At 47.9% G+C, this 17,779-nt stretch overlaps 1 protein-coding gene across 5 annotated transcripts in view; it reads left to right on the plus strand.

Moving 5' to 3' along the window:
- The window catches only part of POU6F1 (POU class 6 homeobox 1), a 30,441-nt gene extending 24,627 nt beyond the window's left edge, over nt 1-5,814 (plus strand). For all 5 annotated transcript variants that reach the window (XM_053558002.1, XM_053558005.1, XM_053558004.1 and 2 more), the window contains 3 exons: nt 338-479; nt 2,258-2,426; nt 3,458-5,814. In XM_053558002.1, the coding sequence (XP_053413977.1) occupies nt 338-479; nt 2,258-2,426; nt 3,458-3,803 (657 nt within the window). In that variant the 3' untranslated portion in view covers nt 3,804-5,814. The remainder of the gene's footprint in view (nt 1-337; nt 480-2,257; nt 2,427-3,457) is intronic.
- Nucleotides 5,815-17,779: the final 11,965 nt, after the last annotated feature.

Consider the following 17,779-nt stretch of genomic DNA (forward strand, 5'->3'; position numbering starts at 1 on the left):
GCCATCTCCTTTGACAGCAGATGTTTGACAGCAGTTATCTAAGGGTGGGCATGAGTTGGGGCTTTGAGTAGTTGCACCGAACCTTTCTGAGCCTCTCACCTGCCTGTGTCTCAGGTGGCTGCGAGGCTCCAGTTTGGTGGGGCATGTCACTGTGCTTATTTAGAATCGTTAGTCATTGTTGGGTGGGTGCTAAGAAACAGCTTTTAGTCTTGATATTTGATAGAGCAAAAGTGGGAGCATCCTGGGTAGATGAAGATTTCATGCCCATTTTTGCCCTGCCTTTGAACCTGTGAGCCTGGCAGGGGGAAGTAAAGGCTTGTTATCTCCCTTCTCATAGGTGCAGCCCATCCAGCCCACATCAGCCGTGCCCCAGCCTGCTGTGGTCATTGCCAGCCCAGCTCCAGCAGCCAAGCCATCTGCCTCTGCTCCCATCCCAATCACCTGCTCAGAGACCCCCACCGTCAGCCAGTTGGTGTCCAGTAAGTGGCTCCTAGAGGAGGAGTGTGAAGAAGAGGGGGAGGCATTTATTTGAGTTCCTTAATCTCTTCAGATGCTGCTTTCCTTAACAAACTCCCTGGGACCCAAGGGGAAGGGCAGAGGCCCAATACACGGGCTTAGCTTTCTTTCTTTCTTTTTTTTTTTTTTTTAGAGACAGAGTCTCACTTTGTCGCCCTTGGTAGAGTGCCATGGTGTCACAGTTCACAGCAACCTCCAGCTCTTAATCCCTTAGGCGATTCTCTTGCCTTAGCCTCTCGAGTAGCTGGGACTACAGGCACCCACCACAACGCCGGCTATTTTTTTGCCGTTTGGCCGGGGCTGGGTTCAAACCTGCCACCGTTGGTATATGGGGCTGGTGCCCTACCCACTGAGCCACAGGTGCTGCCCAAGCATGGCTTTCTTTCTTTCTTTTTTTTTTTTTTTTTTTGAGACAGAGCCTCAAGCTGTTGCCCTGGGTAGAGTGCCATGGCATCACAGTTCACAGCAACCTCCAACTCCTGGGCTCAAGCGAGTCTCCTGCCTCCGCCTCCCAAGTAGCTGGGACTACAGGTGCCCGCCACAACGCCAGGCTGTTTTTTGGTTGTAGTTGTCATTGTTTGGTGGGCTGGAATCTAATCCGCCAGCTCAGGTGTATGTGGCTGGCGCCTTAGCCGCTTGAGCCACAGGCGCCAAGCCGAGCTTGGCTTTCTTTTTTTTTTTTATAGAGACAGAGTCTCACTGTACTGCCCTCGGGTAGAGTGCTGTGGCCTCACACAGCTCACAGCAACCTCTGACTCTTGGGCTTACGCGATTCTCTTGCCTCAGCCTCCTGAGCAGCTGGGACTACAGGCGCCCTCCACAACGCCCGGCTATTTTTTTTGTTGTTGCAGTTTGACCGGGGCTGGCTTTGAACCTGCCACCCTCAGCATATGGGGCCGGTGCCCTACTCACTGAGCCACAGGTGCTGCCCCGAGCTTGGCTTTCTTATTCTCATTCCTGTTGAACTGGATTCTGGCATGATTATGGTGGAGGCCACTTAGTTGGCTATTTGAGAGGCCAAGCCACTGGCTGTCTCTGCTGTGGTCTCTCACCTAGTATTTGAGGAATGTGGATGGCCAACAGGTGTGTTTGGGGCTAGGCATAGGGAGAGTGGGGGAGGGTCAGCTGTTAGAGCTGGAAGAACTTGGAGGTAGACCCCATAGAGCAGGCTTCCTCAAACTGTGGCCCGTGGGCCACATGAAGCGGTGTGATTGTATTTGTTGTTGTTTTGTTTTTTTACTTCAAAATAAGATATGTGCAGTGTGCATAGGAATTTGTTCATAGTTTTTTTTTTTTAAACTATAGTCCGGCCCTCCAATGGTCTGAAGGACATGAGTTGGCCAAACTGCAACAAAAAAAATAGCCGGGTGTTGTGGCGGGCGCCTGTAGTCCCAGCCGCTCGGGAGGCTGAGGCAAGAGAATCGCTTAAGCCCAGGAGTTGGAGGTTGCTGTGAGCTGTGTGACGCCACGGCACTCTACCAAGGGTGATAAAGTGAGACTCTGTCTCTACAAAAAATATATATATATAAATAAATAAAAAGTTTGAGGACGCCTGCCATAGAGGCTAATTCAGGCCCCTTTTCCCCAAGCCTTGCTTGTCTTGGGGACAGGGGTGATGTGGGTCTTAGGGGTGTCTTTTGCCAAATGTCCTCACCCCTCACTTCTGCATCAGTCCAGACTCATGAACCAGATAATGATTCAGATATTACACACTCATCCCTCATCTCTCCCTCTGGCCTAGAGCCACATACTCCAAGTCTGGATGAGGATGGGATCAACTTAGAAGAGATCCGGGAGTTTGCCAAGAACTTTAAGATCCGTCGGCTCTCCTTGGGTCTCACACAGACCCAGGTGGGTCAGGCTCTGACGGCGACAGAAGGCCCAGCCTACAGCCAGTCAGCCATCTGCAGGTGAGTGGGCTGCCCAGGAGAGGATCGGGGCCTGCTTGGGTGTCTGGTGCCATTTAACTCTCACGAGGACCCAGGCATCTGGCTGCTTTCCATATTCCTCCTTGCTCCTGCTTTCTTCCAGATAAGGAAGATTGTGCTAAGGGCAAACACATCTACACCTGGGGTAGCCCATCTTTCTGGGGCCCTGAGAGGTTTATCCTCCAGTCCTGAGCATTCATACAGACTTCTTTGAAGACCCCAAGACTTTAATCCATTTAGGAGTCTTATTAGAAAAGGGGTGCAGCTTATAAAATTAAACATTAATTAAATAAAATTAAACTTCAGTTCTGTCTTCGCCCTTAACTATAACCCACCAAACCCTATCATGCTCCCATCTTCCCCCTCTTATAAAGAAATATAGCTGATTTTTCTGTGTGCAGCTAACAAACTAGTTTTGGTGCCAGTATCAAAGGAGACGATAGCAGAGAGTTTCCAACAAGGATAAGTTCATGGCTCAGGGATGGCCAAAAGGTTTCACCTGCCTGCTAGCTCCATTGACTAGACCACGAGTGACTATTAGAGTGCCTGCAGTGCCATGTTGAGAATTCTGCTGCCACATCCAGGCTCAGCAGGAAAGAGCAGCCCAAGCTGTGAGTGATCTACATGAGAATGCGACAGCAGGGCGCAGCACTCATGACACCTGGAGGCCTCTCAGGATGACCCCTCAAAGGCCTCCACTTACCTAGGGGAAAGTTCTGGGATGGTTGTTTCTACAGTAGTTGCGCTGTTGCATGGCACTACTGCTGGAGCTGAGGAGCTTGGCTGGGGAATGGTCTCCCTGTTAGGACCTGGGACTCTGGAGAGTGAGGAGGAGTCTGGAGTCTGGGCTTGGCCAAGCTGGAGGGGCTGTGGTGGAGGTGGTCTGAGGAGCCCTGGGGACAGTCCTGCCATAAGGCAGCAGCCCCTTGAGGACACTGCTTACACCTGAGTGTGGGGTGTGCTGAAGAGACCAAGACACTCTCACTGTCCCTTTCTGGGATCGTTGCCTGCAGGTTTGAGAAGCTGGACATCACGCCCAAGAGTGCCCAGAAGCTGAAGCCAGTGCTGGAGAAGTGGTTGAATGAGGCTGAACTCCGGAACCAGGAAGGCCAGCAGAACCTGATGGAGTTTGTGGGAGGTGAGCCCTCCAAGAAACGCAAACGCCGCACCTCTTTCACCCCCCAGGCCATAGAGGCTCTCAATGCCTACTTTGAGAAGAACCCACTGCCCACAGGCCAGGAGATCACTGAGATTGCTAAGGAGCTCAACTATGACCGTGAAGTAGTAAGGGTCTGGTTCTGCAATCGGCGCCAGACGCTTAAGAACACCAGCAAGCTGAACGTCTTTCAGATTCCTTAGGGCTCAGCCCCTGACTCTGCGTCCTAGCACTTTGTATTTGTCCCTTAGCTCCCAGCTGCAGCCACTGCCAGGGCAGCACCTGCCCTTTTGCGGCGTGCAGCTGTGTGCGCCATAGGTCATGAGACTCCACCGTGTGCATGTATGTCACTGCCTCCTCCTCCTCCCCAACCCCCACATCATGGGGGAACCTGAGGCCCACATGGGAGCGCCAGGCTCTGGGCTGGCTGTGCAGAAGAGAAGTTGTGGTGTCATTTAGAGAAGCACTTTGCTAACATGTTTCTGAAGGGTGAATTCTGGTTGGGAACCAGAAAGTCCCTGGCTTTGGGGCAGGGCTGTAGCAGCTCCTAAGGCCATTAGCTCTTGCTTTTTTGGCATTCCCCTTCTAGCCCTCTTCGTTGCTCCTCTGTGTTAGTGTGGCATGTGTGACACCTCATTCAGTGGAACCGCAGCCTCCTGCTGGCCCTCCCCCACACTTGGCCCATAGGCACACTGTCCCCCTAGAAAGGCCCCAGAAAATAAAATTCACAAAAGTGTGATGTGCTGCTTAAAAGGTCAGGCTCGGGTCGTGCCTGTGGCTCAGTGGGTAGGGTGCCAGCCCCATATACTGAAGGTAGCAGGTTCAAACCAGGCCCCGGCCAAACTGCAACAAAAAAATAGCCAGGTGTTCTGGCGGGCGCCTGTAGTCCCAGCTACTCCGGAGGCTGAGACAAGAGAATCGCCTAAGCCCAGGAGTTGGAGGTTGCTGTGAGCTGTGACAACATGGCACTCTACCGAGAGTGATAAAGTGAGACTCTGTCTCTAAAAATAAATACATAAATACATAAATAAAAAGAAGGTCAGGCTCAAAGTCTCCCTTGACTTCAAGGTCAGAACATTCCCACAGACCTAGGGCAAAATATGTAATCTCTCCCACCTCTCCCTGGTTCTACTGAGGGAACAATTGCACTAAAACGAACCTGTTTATTTGTAATCCATGTTGGAAGAAATTAACAGTGAACTCTACCTGTCCTAGAGTTGTCCTGGATCTACAGCAGGTTGGGAATTTAAAAAATAAGGCCATCTTCCCAGATTTTAATCTAATCCCATATGTGGCCAGTCTTCCCACAAAAAGAGTGTTGGGTAAGAGAACTTGCAGTTGGGAAAATCCCTGCAAGCAGGCACCTCTGTAAAAAAAGGAAAGGAATGCTGACTTTCCCTTTCTCTTTTCCCTACAACCACCCCCAGCCCAGTCCTGGAGCCTTCTCAAGGGGAGCAAATTAAACAATCAATCTAATAGTAAGGCCCTGGGGGGACACCAGCATCCTTGGGAGAGCTGATGACACCTTTGACTTAACTCTAATTTACTTTGTAAGTCTAAGCCTTGGAGACTGGAGGAGAAATCTCATTTTGACCAGAGGCTTAGACCATGTATATGTGTAAGCGACACCCCCCTTCTTGCCCTGTGCCCCATGAGTCCAGAATAGCCCCAGATTAGGACAGGTTCTGCCTTCGGTGGGGTGTTGTTATGGTACACTTGCGGTTGGAATCTCATCTAAGCTGTTAAGTGAGTTTCCAGCCTCACTGTGCCTACACAGTCCATAAAAGTCAGTCTGTGACTCCAGAAAGTCAGGAGAGAACTCAAGAGATTTGTTTAGATGGTCCCAGACTTGGTGTGTAGACCGTCCGTAAAGGGGTCAAGCACCCGATCTCTACTCTTACCCTTCCAGAGCTTCCTCTCTAGCAATCCCTCTCCACTGCTCTCAGGTGACTCACCTGAGGGAGTGATGCCCAGGTGTGAGCACATCCCCACTTCTAGCCTGGCTTCCTCTGCTATGCTATGGTCTTTCCTTCCCACTTCCTACTGGTCACTTCCAGGCCCTGAATGCCAGCATGGCCACCCCTGCCAGTGAGCAGGGGAGAGTTGTGTGCAACACACACCCACATTGACATATGCCTTGCAGTATTTGGGCCAGCCAGACCTTCAGAGTGTGGTGGAGGTGATCCCAGGAGAGAACCCGTCTCTCGTTCAGGGTTATCAGCCTGCCTCAGTGAGATCACACACTCGCTTGAGAGAGGTGTTGTAAAGTTTTCAGTAAGAATAGTCGAAGTGTTGGAGTTTGTAAAGGGTTCAGTGACTTCTCGTCAATAAATTAGAGAGATGCAGATTGTCATGCCCAAACACTTGCGTTCAGAAATGCTTTCTTGTTTGGGAGAGACAAGTGGGTCACAGCTGCCACCCTGGGAATAGCATATAATCCAGGGTGTGTCTATGGTCGCAGACGTTCCAGAGGACATCATCTATGCTGTGTCATGGCAGGAAAAAAAATCATGAACCACTGGCCTAAATTAGGCCTGGCCTCTCCGTCTTCTAAATCTGTCTTCCCAAGGCTAAGCTAGAATTAAATAATTTTCTTCTCAGCTGGAAGGATGGGTTGGTCATTCAGAGGAACAACATCATGGGCAGAATATTTGCAGGCTGAATTCCCCAGGCAGGGGGTGCAGGGTGTCCTTCAAGCATATCCAAAGCAGAGCTCACTGGCCTACAACCCTCGCCCTTGCTCCCCCACCCCCCTGGGAAGCAGCTGGGGCCTAGGCCACTCACCTTTTTGGTTTTTTAGGGAAGCATTAGGCTCTGAAGGGAGTTGATATAAATTTTGTTTTGAAAGCATCTTTCTGGACTTAAGCCAGAGCTCAGTTGGTCCTTTGCCGTGGAAAGAAAGGAGAATGGACAGACAAGGTTTAATTGTGTATATTTTGTTTGTTTTGTTTCAAATGAAAGACCAAAACTTTCTCTGGCCTAGTGAATCAGCTGGGGCCTTTGACCGTGCACTAACTATGGCATTTTATCCAGATAGAGCCCAGGGAACAAATTCAGCCAAATGGACTAAGGAACACACTTGAGTTTATAACGCCAGATCCTGACATGTTTGTGTTCTTGGAAATCTAGTCCCTTCCTATACCCAGACGTCCTTTCTGCCTCATGGGCCAGGCTCTGATACTGAGGTTCTGACTGTCTCCAAACATGGGGCAAAGCCTACCGAGGACTGGAGCGAGGGTGGGGGAGGGGACAGGAAGATGGGGGAGAAGCACCTGATGTCGTTGTGTGGAATAAACAATATTTTTTCTTTTGTACTGGTCTGCTTGTTTTTTGTTCACTTCTCAGGGTGAAGATATAAGGGAACCAATGTCAGAGCCCAGGGAAGTGTTAGGAAGTGGCTTTTGCTATGAGTTTGCAGTCTGGAAAATTCCAAGACAAGAGGGCAAGGGTCAGTGCCCTGGATTCCCACTTCTGAAGGCCCTGCCCTCCTGACACAACCCTCCCAGAGGGCTCAGGGTCTGCGGGCCCAAGGGGGTATGCCCTTCCTCCTTTTAGACCACTCTTCTGGACCTCTAGGGCCCTAGAATTCTCTACCATGCCTACTTCCTGGATCCTTTTTCTCTTAGTCCTAAGGACAGAGAGACTGTACTGTTGGTGCACGCACCTGTAGGTTCAAGAGGTAGCTGCCTTAGTCTGTTCTGGTTGCTGTAACAGAGCACCTTAGACTGGGTGGCTTATAGACAACAGAAATGTATCCCTCATACTTATGGAGACTGCGAAGTCCAAGATCAAGGTGCCAGTAGGTTCCGTGTCTTCCTCATATATGGGCATCTTTACACTGTAATCTCACATAGTGGAAGGGCAAACTAAGGCAGGGCATGGTGGCTCACGCTTATAATCCTAGCACTCTGGGAGGCTGAGGTGGGTCGATCCCTTGGACTCAGGAGTTTGAGACCAGTATGAGCAATAGTGAGACCTTGTCTCTACTAAAAATAGAAAAACCAGCCAGAGGGCGGTGCCTGTGGCTCAAGGAGTAGGGCACCGGTCCCATATGCCGGAGGTGGCGGGTTCAAACCCAGCCCCGGCCAAAAACCACAAAAAAAAAAAAAAAAAAAGAAAAACCAGCCAGGAGTAATAGCAGGCATGTGCAATCCCAGCTGTTTGGGAGGCTGAGACAACAGGATTGCTCAAGCCTGAGAGTTGGAGGTTGCTATGAGCTAGGAGGCCAGGACACTCTACATTCTACCCAAGGTGACAGAATGAGACTTGGTCTCAAAAAAAAGAAAAGAAAAAAAATATATATATATGCACATACAAATACATGAAGATTAAAAAATACAACTATTTGCATAGTATTTACATTGCTTTAGGTATTTTAAGTAATCTAAAGATGATTTAAAGTATGTGGGAGGGGTGGCGCCTGTGGCTCAGTCAGTAGGGCGCTGGCCCCATATACCGATGGTGGTGGGTTCAAACCCAGCCCCGGCTAAACTGCAACAACAAAAAAATAGCCAGGCGTTGTGGCAGGCGCCTGTAGTCCCAGCTACTGGGGAGGCTGAGGCAAGAAAATCGCCTAAACCCAGGAGTTGGAGGTTGTTGTGAGCTGTGATGTCATGGTACTCTACCAAGGGTGATAAAGTGAGACTGTCTCTAAAAAAAAAATAAAGTATGTGGGAGGATGTGTGCAGATTACATGTACTGTATTTTTGGTGTATAATGCGTACATTTTTGCCCAAATTTTTGAGGTTAAAAAAAAGATGCACATTACACATTGGCAATACAGCTCAGGAGTGGGGAAGCCTAGCGGGCCGCTGGGGCCCCTATGCCCTCCTACTTGGGCCCACTGGGTTCCAGTCTGGGAGGATCCAGGATCCAGGTGGAGCCAGCCAAAGTGACCTCCACTGGCACTCTGCAATCAGGGCAGGGGGCAGTGGTAGGGCTAGGGAGGCAGGCCAGGGACCAGGAGCCCTGTACAGGCCCCAGAAACCAATCTGGCTGCCTGTAGGCCTAGCGGCTTCCCACCTGGCCAGCCACACGCATGGTCAACTCTGCCACAGGCTTTGATACGGCAGTGAGCAAAGGGCTCCTGGGAGACAGAGAAGGAGCAGCCTTGACAGATGAGGAGGCTGCAGAAGGGTGGTGTGATCTGCACGTTTACCAGGGGAGCATTAGTCCTCCCCAATGTCTCTCTCAGCCAAGAGCTGGCCACTTTCTTGAGGGGTGTTTTGCTCAAAGTTTGGGCCCCAAACGTGGGTGCACATTATCCATGGGAGCACATTTTACATGACAAAATACGGGGTAAATACTATGCCATTTTATATAAAGGACTTGAGCATCCATGGATTTTGGTATCCTGGGGAGTCCTGAATCCACTTCTGCACAGATACTGAGGGATGACTGTTGTGTCACATTGGGGATTAAATTTCAACAAAGGAATTCTGGGGCACACAAACATTCAAACCAGCAGTAGCCAAGGAGCAGCTGTTTGAGAGCTGGGTGAAGAGCTTGGATGTATAGGCTGGAGTGTCTATACATATACTTGGGGCCCTTTGCAGTGAGAGATGGGGGTGGGAGAAGGCAGCCAGTAGGCAGAGGGCTAGGGCTGGGACATTTTTTTTTTTTTTTTTTGTAGAGACAGAGTCTCACTTTGTTGCCCTGGTAGAGTGCCGTGGCATCACACAGCTCACAGCAACCTCCAACTCCTGGGCTTAGGCGATTCTCTTGCCTCGGCCTCCTGAGCAGCTGGGACTACAGGCACCCACCACAAGGCCGGCTATTTTATTTTTTGTTGCAGTTTGGCCGAGGCCGGGTTTGAACCCGCCACCTTCCGCATATGGGGCCGGCGCCCTACTCACTGAGCCACAGGCGCCGCCCAGGGCTGGGACATTTTAGTGCGGAACTTCAGGAGTCCGGGCAGTCGCACTTCTAACCTGGCTTTCCAGGTAATTAAGTAGGTATACTTATCAGGATAGAAGGCTAGACCATCGTTTGAGTTATTACTTTATAAAAATGTGGCTCAGTGGTAAGGGGGTCTTCATTTGTATTCTTCCCTGGACCTGCCACCAGCTTAGAGCTGGGAGCTCATCAGTCATCACTCTTGGCTTGTCTACCTCCTAGGAGTGGCGTTCATGCCATCTCCCTTAGAGGTCCTCTTCCCGATACTTACCTGATATTGGTCAGGTCTGGGCTACATAATCTAAACTGGTCAGAGTAAGATATCACCTTTGATTCCACCCAGCCAACATTCCTGAGCTAGGCACTGTTGCTGGTGTCTAGGCCATGTGCCACCACCCTGCCCCCATCCAGGGAGAAAACAAACGTCTAAGACTCTGATACGAAGCTTGGGGATCAGAGAAGCTTTACAGTTCTCTGAAATAATGAGGCAAAAAATCAAATAGCAGCCAGAACTTAGCCCTGCATAGCTCTCAAAACACTGATATGAGCTGTACACACTGGGCTGTGACTCCTCCGTACACTGCCCAGGGGCTTGCAAGAGAGTGCTTGATAAATGTCAGATGGATGACCGAATGCATTTCTACCTTCTCCTTCAAGGAATTAATGACAGCTGAGTTGCTGACTTTAGACTCCTAGGAGACAGCAAGGTTGGGATTCTGTTTAGCTGTGCAGGGTTTGGTCTGCGGAATGTGGGAGTGAATGGAATCTGGGCAGCAACTGGCCCTGACCAGAGAGAGACAGCTCGCAGCAGCTCCCACCAGGAAAGTCAGGGGGAGCTGACAGTGCTGGCTCAGCCCAGTTGAGAGTGGTTCCTGGCAGTTGGCCCAGGAAGGCTGGCAGGATGGGTTTGTGGAGGGATTACATCTTTCATTCCCAGGCCTAGGAAACATTGCAGTGTGGACAGCTATGAAGGGGGAACTGATCTTTTATGGACTTTGGAAGATGCAGACTGATTTTTGTACTACAGACAAGAGAGGAGAAGAACCAGAGGTAGCTTAGAACTGTATGGCTGTGAAAACTTATGATTTATTCTCTTTCCAACTGCAGTGCCCTTCAGAGAACCAAACTGGGCCTTACAGGTCCTTGGGTAGGCTGCAGGAAGATGCAAAGAGTTTATGCTACATAGTTCAGTCCTCAAAAAAGCCTACCTAGGCCTGGCCCAGTGGCTTATGCCTGTAATCCCAGCACTCTGGGGAGCTCAGGAGGGCAGATCGCTTGAGGTCAGGTGTTTAAGACCACCCTGAGGAAGCCTGTGACCCTGTCTGTACTAAAAATAGAAAAATTGGCCAGGTATTGTGGCGGGTGCCTATAGTCCCAGCTACTCGGGAGGCTGAGGCAGGAGGATGACTTGAATCCAGGAGTTTGAGGTTGCTGTGAGCTAGGCTGTGGCCATGACACTCTATGCTGGGCAACAGAGTGAGACTCTGTCTCTAAAAAACATAACGTCTGCCTGGATAATGTCTTCCTCCTGTACCTGGTGAAAATGCCCAGTAATTGACCTGGGAATCTAGCAACATAAACTGACTTAAGTAATTGAGTGAAAAGGGAAGCTGAGGGGGTGGATGGGTGGTGACTCAGGGAATCTAAATTTTCAAGCCTCTTGAGAGAATTGATTTGTCTTATGAGGTCAGCAATACAGGCAGGAGGGTGCCCTTTTTCTAGTAATAGCCTCTAACTTTTACTGATCACTAGTCAGAGTGCTAGGTACTCTTCTAAGCACTTAACATGCACTATGTCAGTTAATCCCCATGGTAATTCTATGAATTAAAAACTATTATCATTTTATGGATAGGGAATTGAGGCACAGGGAAAATGAGGAATCTACTCAGGGTTGCTTTGTGAGCAGCAGAACCAAAATTTGAACCCATGTGGGCTCTCTCTAAAGCTTCCTCTCACCCCATATAGGATCTGAGAGACGGGTGAAATCTGGGGTTGCTATCTGTCTGGGTCTTTCCAGTAGGGTTTCCACATGTTTTCACCTGCCAGTAGAGACCCTGACATGTCCCATCTAAACAATATCTAGTTTTAGGACCTAATCTAAGGAAATGAACCCTTCACAATGAGCCTTAACTTCATCCAACAGTACAGAATACTGAATTTGGAGCTGGCTCAGTCCAGTTGAGAGTGGTTCCTGGCAGTTGGCCTGTGCCACAGGTGCTCTGCTTAATGTTTTATTTATTATGTCTAGTAGGAACCACGATTTTCATGATAAATTCCTGGGTGTAAAACTTTGGTCTGTGATTGGTGGTTCTGAATTTCTAGGGGAACACCTAGTGGCCTTTTCTTGAAGACAAGGCCCCCAGGGTTGCCTCTGGTATCCCTGTTTCCAATCCTAGCACCCCAATTTCTTTTAATTACATTGGGGAAGGAAGAAAAAAAGAAAAGTCCCCTCCTCCAATCACAGAATTCTATGGATAAACAGGTGGTAAAGTCTCTTTTCCTGAAGGAGAACTGGGCTCAGGAGCATAATTCCCCAGTCTGGCCTGCATTCCACCGGGGAGGGACCAAGGCTAAGGAGCTCATTTCACTTGCTTATTTTAGAATAAATGGTAAGGGGGCGGCGCCTGTGGCTCAGTCGGTAGGGCGCCGGCCCCATATACCGAGGGTGGCGGGTTCAAACTCGGCCCGGCCGAACTGCAACCAAAAAATAGCCGGGCATTGTGGCAGGCACCTGTAGTCCCAGCTGCTCGGGAGGTTGAGGCAAGAGAATCGCTTAAGCCCAGGAGTTGGAGGTTGCTGTGAGCTGTGTCAGGCCACGGCACTCTACCGAGGGCCATAAAGTGAGACTCTGTCTCTACAAAAAAAAAAAAAATAATAAATAAATAAATAGAATAAATGGTAAGGAAGACATCTATGAAATCTTCATTTTGGTTCAGAATTTGTACCTAGTCTCAAACATTTTCAAGGAGTACATGTCTAATTTTTTCTAAGTATTTTGGCTTCATGATATTCCTGGATATGGCACACTTATCTTTCCAAACACTTGACCAGTTCCTAGGTTTTTTTTTTTATTTTGCAGTTTTTCGCTGGGGCTGGGTTTAAACCCATCATCTCCGGCATATGGGGCTGGTGCCCTACTCCTTTGAGTTACAGGTGCCACCCTGTTTTTTTTGAAGTTTATTCTTTTTTTTTTTTTTTTATTAAATCATAGCTGTGTACATTGATATATTCGTGAGTGTTTTTTTTTTTTTTTTGAGACAGAGTCTCACTATGTTGCCCTTGGTAGAGTGCTGTTGTGTCATAGCTCATAGCAACCTCAAACTCTTGAGCTTAACCAGTGGTTCTCAACCTTCCTAATGCTGCAGCCCTTTAATATAGATCCTGTGGGTCGCGACCCACAGGTTGAGAACCACTGGAGCTAAGCCATTCTCTTGTCTCAGCTTCCCAAGTAGCTGGGACTATAGGCACCCACCACAATGCCCGGCTGTTTTTTGTTGCAGTTGTCATCGTTGTTTTTAGCAGGCCTGGGTGGGGCTTGAACCTGCCAGCCCCGTTGTATGTGGCTGGAGTCCTACTCACTGAGCTATGGGCGCTGAGCCTTGACTACCTTTTTTTTGAAATGCATGCCCTTTGAGCTACTTTTCCGTGGATGAGGAAACATGCTTTGTCCAATACGTCTTCATGGGCACAATTTTCTGAAAATTCAATATTCTCACATATACAATTTCAAAACTCATCTCTGAAAGCAAGAGGTAAGAAAAACATCCCTTTTAGGTTATAACCATCCACAGAGACATTGTAGCATGACAGTTACATGCCCAGACTGTAGGGTCATTCAGACTTCACCATTCTTTTTTTTTTTGGTTGCAGTTTGGCCAGGGTTGGGTTTGAACTCACCACCCTTGGCATATGGGACCAGCGCCCTACTCACTGAGCCATAGGTGCTGCCCAGACTTCACCATTCTTAAGCTGAGGGGTCTTGGACAAGCCATTTAATTTTTCTAAGTCTCCGTTTCTTATGAAGTAACTGCCTTCCTTACAGGGGCGGGTGAAGATTAAATAATAAACCTAAAGCTCCTAATGAAGAGTTGGCACACAGGCAGGGCTCAGTAAGTATGAGCCTATCACTATTAATAGATATTATTTGCTCTATAGTGTACAGTTCCTAGGGTTATACTATCAGCAAGGAGGCATCACTGTAGGTAAAGCCCAGCTAATGCTATCAGGGAGCTGGACTGTAGTTCCTGGTTGAGCTGCTAATTTATGTAATATATAATATATATATATTTTTTTTTTGTAGAGACAGAGTCTTACTTTAGCGCCTTTGGTAGAGTGCCATGATGTCATAGGACTCACAGCAACCTCTAGCTCTTGGGCTTCCACGATTCTCCTGCCTCAGCCTCCCGAGCAGCTGGGACTACAGGCGCCCGCCACAATGCCCGGCTATTTTTTGGTTGCAGTTCAGCTGGGGCTGGGTTTGAACCCACCACCCTCGGTATATGGGGCCGGCGCCCTACTCACTGAGCCTCAGGCGCCACCCATAATATATATTTTTTTGAGACAGAGCCTCAAGCTGTCATCCTGGGTAGAGTGCTGTGGCATCACAGCAACCTACAACTTCTGGGCTCAAGTGATTCTCCTGCCTCTGCCTCCCAAGTAGCTGGGACTACAGGCGTCCGCCACAATGCCCGGCTATTTTTTGGTTGCAGCCGTTGTTTGGCGGCCCGGGCTGGATTCGAACCCACCAGCTCAGGTGTATGTGCTGGTGCTTTAGCCGCTTGAGCCACAGGCACCGAGCCTAATATTTGTTATACTGTATGTTCGAGTATACAATTTTGGTAAGTTACAAAGTATTAATAAAATGATGGAGCAATCACTCATGCATGAATCTGGTACTAAACACTTAGGTGAAGTATTAAAACAGTTGAACCTTCTTTTGAGTTCCTCCCCTAGCCCATCCTCCTGAGTTTCCTTAGATGAGATGACCACTTAGAATTGTTATTATAGGGTGGCACCTGTGGCTCAAAGGGGTAGGGCGCCGGTTCCATATGCCAGAGGTGGCAGGTTCAAGACCAGCTCTGGCCAAAGACCACACACACAAAAAAATAATTATTATTTCATACTTTCTCAGAGTTTCTGTATAACTGACCCTCAAAAAATGTAAGGATTGGGGTGCTGACCTTCTGTGAGGTTGAAAATCCAGGAGTAACTTTTTTTTTTTTTTTGAGACAGAGTCTTACTATGTTGCCCTTGGTAGAGTACAATGGCGTCACAGCTCACAGTAACCTCAAACCCTTGGACTTAAGAGATTCTCTTGCCTCAGCCTCCCAAGTAGCTGTGACTACAGATGCCTGGCTATTTTTTGTTGCAGTTGTCATTGTTGCTTTAGCTGGTCCAGGCCAGGTTCAAACCCATGAATAACTTATTTTTTTTGAGACAGTGTTTTACAATGTCGCCCTTGGTAGTGTGTCATGGCGTCACAGCTCACAGCAACCTCCAACTCCTGGGCTCAAGTGATTCTCTTGCGTCTGCCTCCCATGTAGCTGGGACTACAGCCACCCACCACAACGCCCAGCTGCCCATGAATAACTTTTGATTCCTCCAAAACTTAACTACTAATAATATACTGTTGACTGGAAACCTACTGATAATAGTTGATTAATGCATATTTTAAAATTTTCTATGTATCACATGCTATATTCCTGTAATAAGATAGAGAAAAAAATGTTTAAGAAAATCATAAGGATGGGCGCCGGCCCCATATACAAGGGGTGGCAGGTTCAAGTTTGGCCCCAGCCAAAACTGCCAAAAAAAAAAGAAAATCATAAGGAAGAAGTAGTATATTTACTATACATTAAGCGGAGTGGGGCATCACAAAGGTCTTCACACTCATCATCTTCCTGTTAAGCAGGCTGAAGAGGAGGAAGGAAAGGATTGGTCTTGCTATCTTATGGGTGGCAGAGGCATAAGAAATTTTGCTAAGTGGACCTATGCATTTCAAAGAGTTCAAGGCCTGTTCAAAAGTCAACTGTGTATTTCCCTAAGTGATAAAGGGCTTAAGTTTTGCTGGGTTTTTGAGCTTGGTTAAGTGCTATTACACAGTATGAGGACTTCTGCATTTCTTCCCTCAATACTAGCATTGATTGATTCATGCAGTTGAGTAGAGCTTTATCCATCTTCACTGCTGTTAAATATTCCAGTCCATTCCAATTTATTCATCCTCTTGTTGGACAATGTTTCCTTTGTTTTGCTACTACCCATGGTATAAGTCTCCTGGTTTGTATGTGCAAGAGTTTCTGTAGAACAAACATGTGTATATGTAGAATGGAGTTGCTGAAGCACAGGGTAATTTTCAAGATAATTTATAAAAAGGCCTGCTTGATCTTGACCATTCTCTTCTTTATAAGTCTCACTTTCCTCATATTAAAAAACAAAATAGAACAGGTGCAGTGGCTCATGCCTATAATCCCAGCACTTTAGGAGCCTGAGGTGAGAGGATTGCTTGCGCTCAGGAGAGTGAGACCCCATCTCTGCTAAAAATAGAAAAATAACCTAGGCCTTGTGGTGGGTACCTTTGGTCTCAGCTACTGAGGCCACTGAGGCCACGGCCAGCAGTATTGCCTAAACCCAGGAGTTTGAGATTGCTGTGAGCTAGGCTGATGCCACTGCACTGTAACCTACCCAACAGAGTGAGACTCTGTTGCAAAAAACAAACAAAACCGGCTCAGCGCCTACGGCTCAAGCGGCTAAGGCGCCAGCCACATACACCTGAGCTGGCGGGTTCGAATCCAGCCTGGGCCTACCAAACAATGACTGCTGCAACCAAAAAATAGCCAGGCGTTGTGCCAGGCTCCTGTAGTCCCAGCTATTTGGGAGGCAGAGGCAGGAGAATCGCTTGAGCCCAGGAGTTGGATGTTGCCGTGAGCTGTGATACCACAGCACTCTACCCAGGGTGACAGCTTGAGGCTCTATTTCAAAACAAACTCCCCCCAAATTTGGGCACAGTGGGATACAACTGTAATCCCAGCTACTCAGGAGGCTTATGCAGGAGGATCATTTGAGACCTTGTTTCCAAAAACCGAAAAAGAGAAAAAAGGAAAAAGAGGAAAAAAGGGGAAAAAACCCAAAAGAAAACAAGACAAAAACATTTTTTGAACATTAAATGAGACAATGTATATTAAAGTGCTACTAAAACTATATCATACAAAAGTAATTAATGTTATTAAAATGGTATAATATTGATTCAATCTTTTTTTTATTTTTAAAAAATTTTTATTATTTTTTATTGTTGTTGTTACAGTTTGGCCAGGGCTGGGTTTGAACCCACCACCCTTGGCATACCCAGTGATCCACAGGCGCCACCCAATACTGATTCAATCTTAACTGAGCAGAAGTGGGCTAGTTAGTGGGAGACTGGAGTTAACATTTATTGAATCATTCCTTTTTTTTGAGCCAGTCTTACTGTGTTGCTCCCGGGAGAGTGCTGTAATTTCACACCTCACAGCAACTCAAACTCTTGGGCTTAAGTGATTCACTTGCCTCAGCCTCCCTGAATCATTACTATTTTTGTTTGCATTTTGACACCTCATTTAATCCTCACAACAATTTTAGGAGGAGGTATTATTTTCACAAATTGATAGATTAAAATACTAAGGCTCAGAGATGTGAAGGTACTTGCCCGAGATTATACAGATAGGGATGGAACTGTTCAAACAAAACATGGTTCTACATAACAGGTGTTTTTATTATTGTATTTTATTTATTTGAGACAGTCTCACTATGTCACCTTAGGTAGAGTGCTGTGACATCACAGCTCACTGCAATCTCCCAATCTTCGGGCTTAAGTGATTCTCTTGCCTCAGCCTCCCAAGTAGCTGGGACTACAGGTGCCCACCACAACGCCCAGCTATTTTTTTTGTTGTAGTTATCATTGTTGTTTGGCAGGCCTGGGCTGGATTCAAACCTGCCAGCTCAGGTGTATATGGCTGGCGCCCTAGCCGCTGAGCTACAGGCACCGAGCCTTATTTATTTATTTTTAAGATAGAGTCTCACTCAGTTGCCCTGGGGTTGAATGCCATGGCTTCATAGCTCATAGCAACCTCAAACGCTTGGGCTCAAGTGATCTTGCTTCAGCCTCCCAAGTAGCTGGAACTACAGGCAGCCACACCAATGCCTGAATATTTTTTAAGAGTGAGCGTCTTGCTCTTGCTCAGGTTGGTCTTGAACTCCTGAGCTCAGGCAATCCACACACCTCAGCCTCTCTGAGTACTGAGATTACAGGCCA

The sequence above is a fragment of the Nycticebus coucang genome, chromosome 12 (genome assembly GCF_027406575.1).
Source record: "Nycticebus coucang isolate mNycCou1 chromosome 12, mNycCou1.pri, whole genome shotgun sequence".
In the NCBI taxonomy this organism is placed as follows: domain Eukaryota; kingdom Metazoa; phylum Chordata; class Mammalia; order Primates; family Lorisidae; genus Nycticebus; species Nycticebus coucang.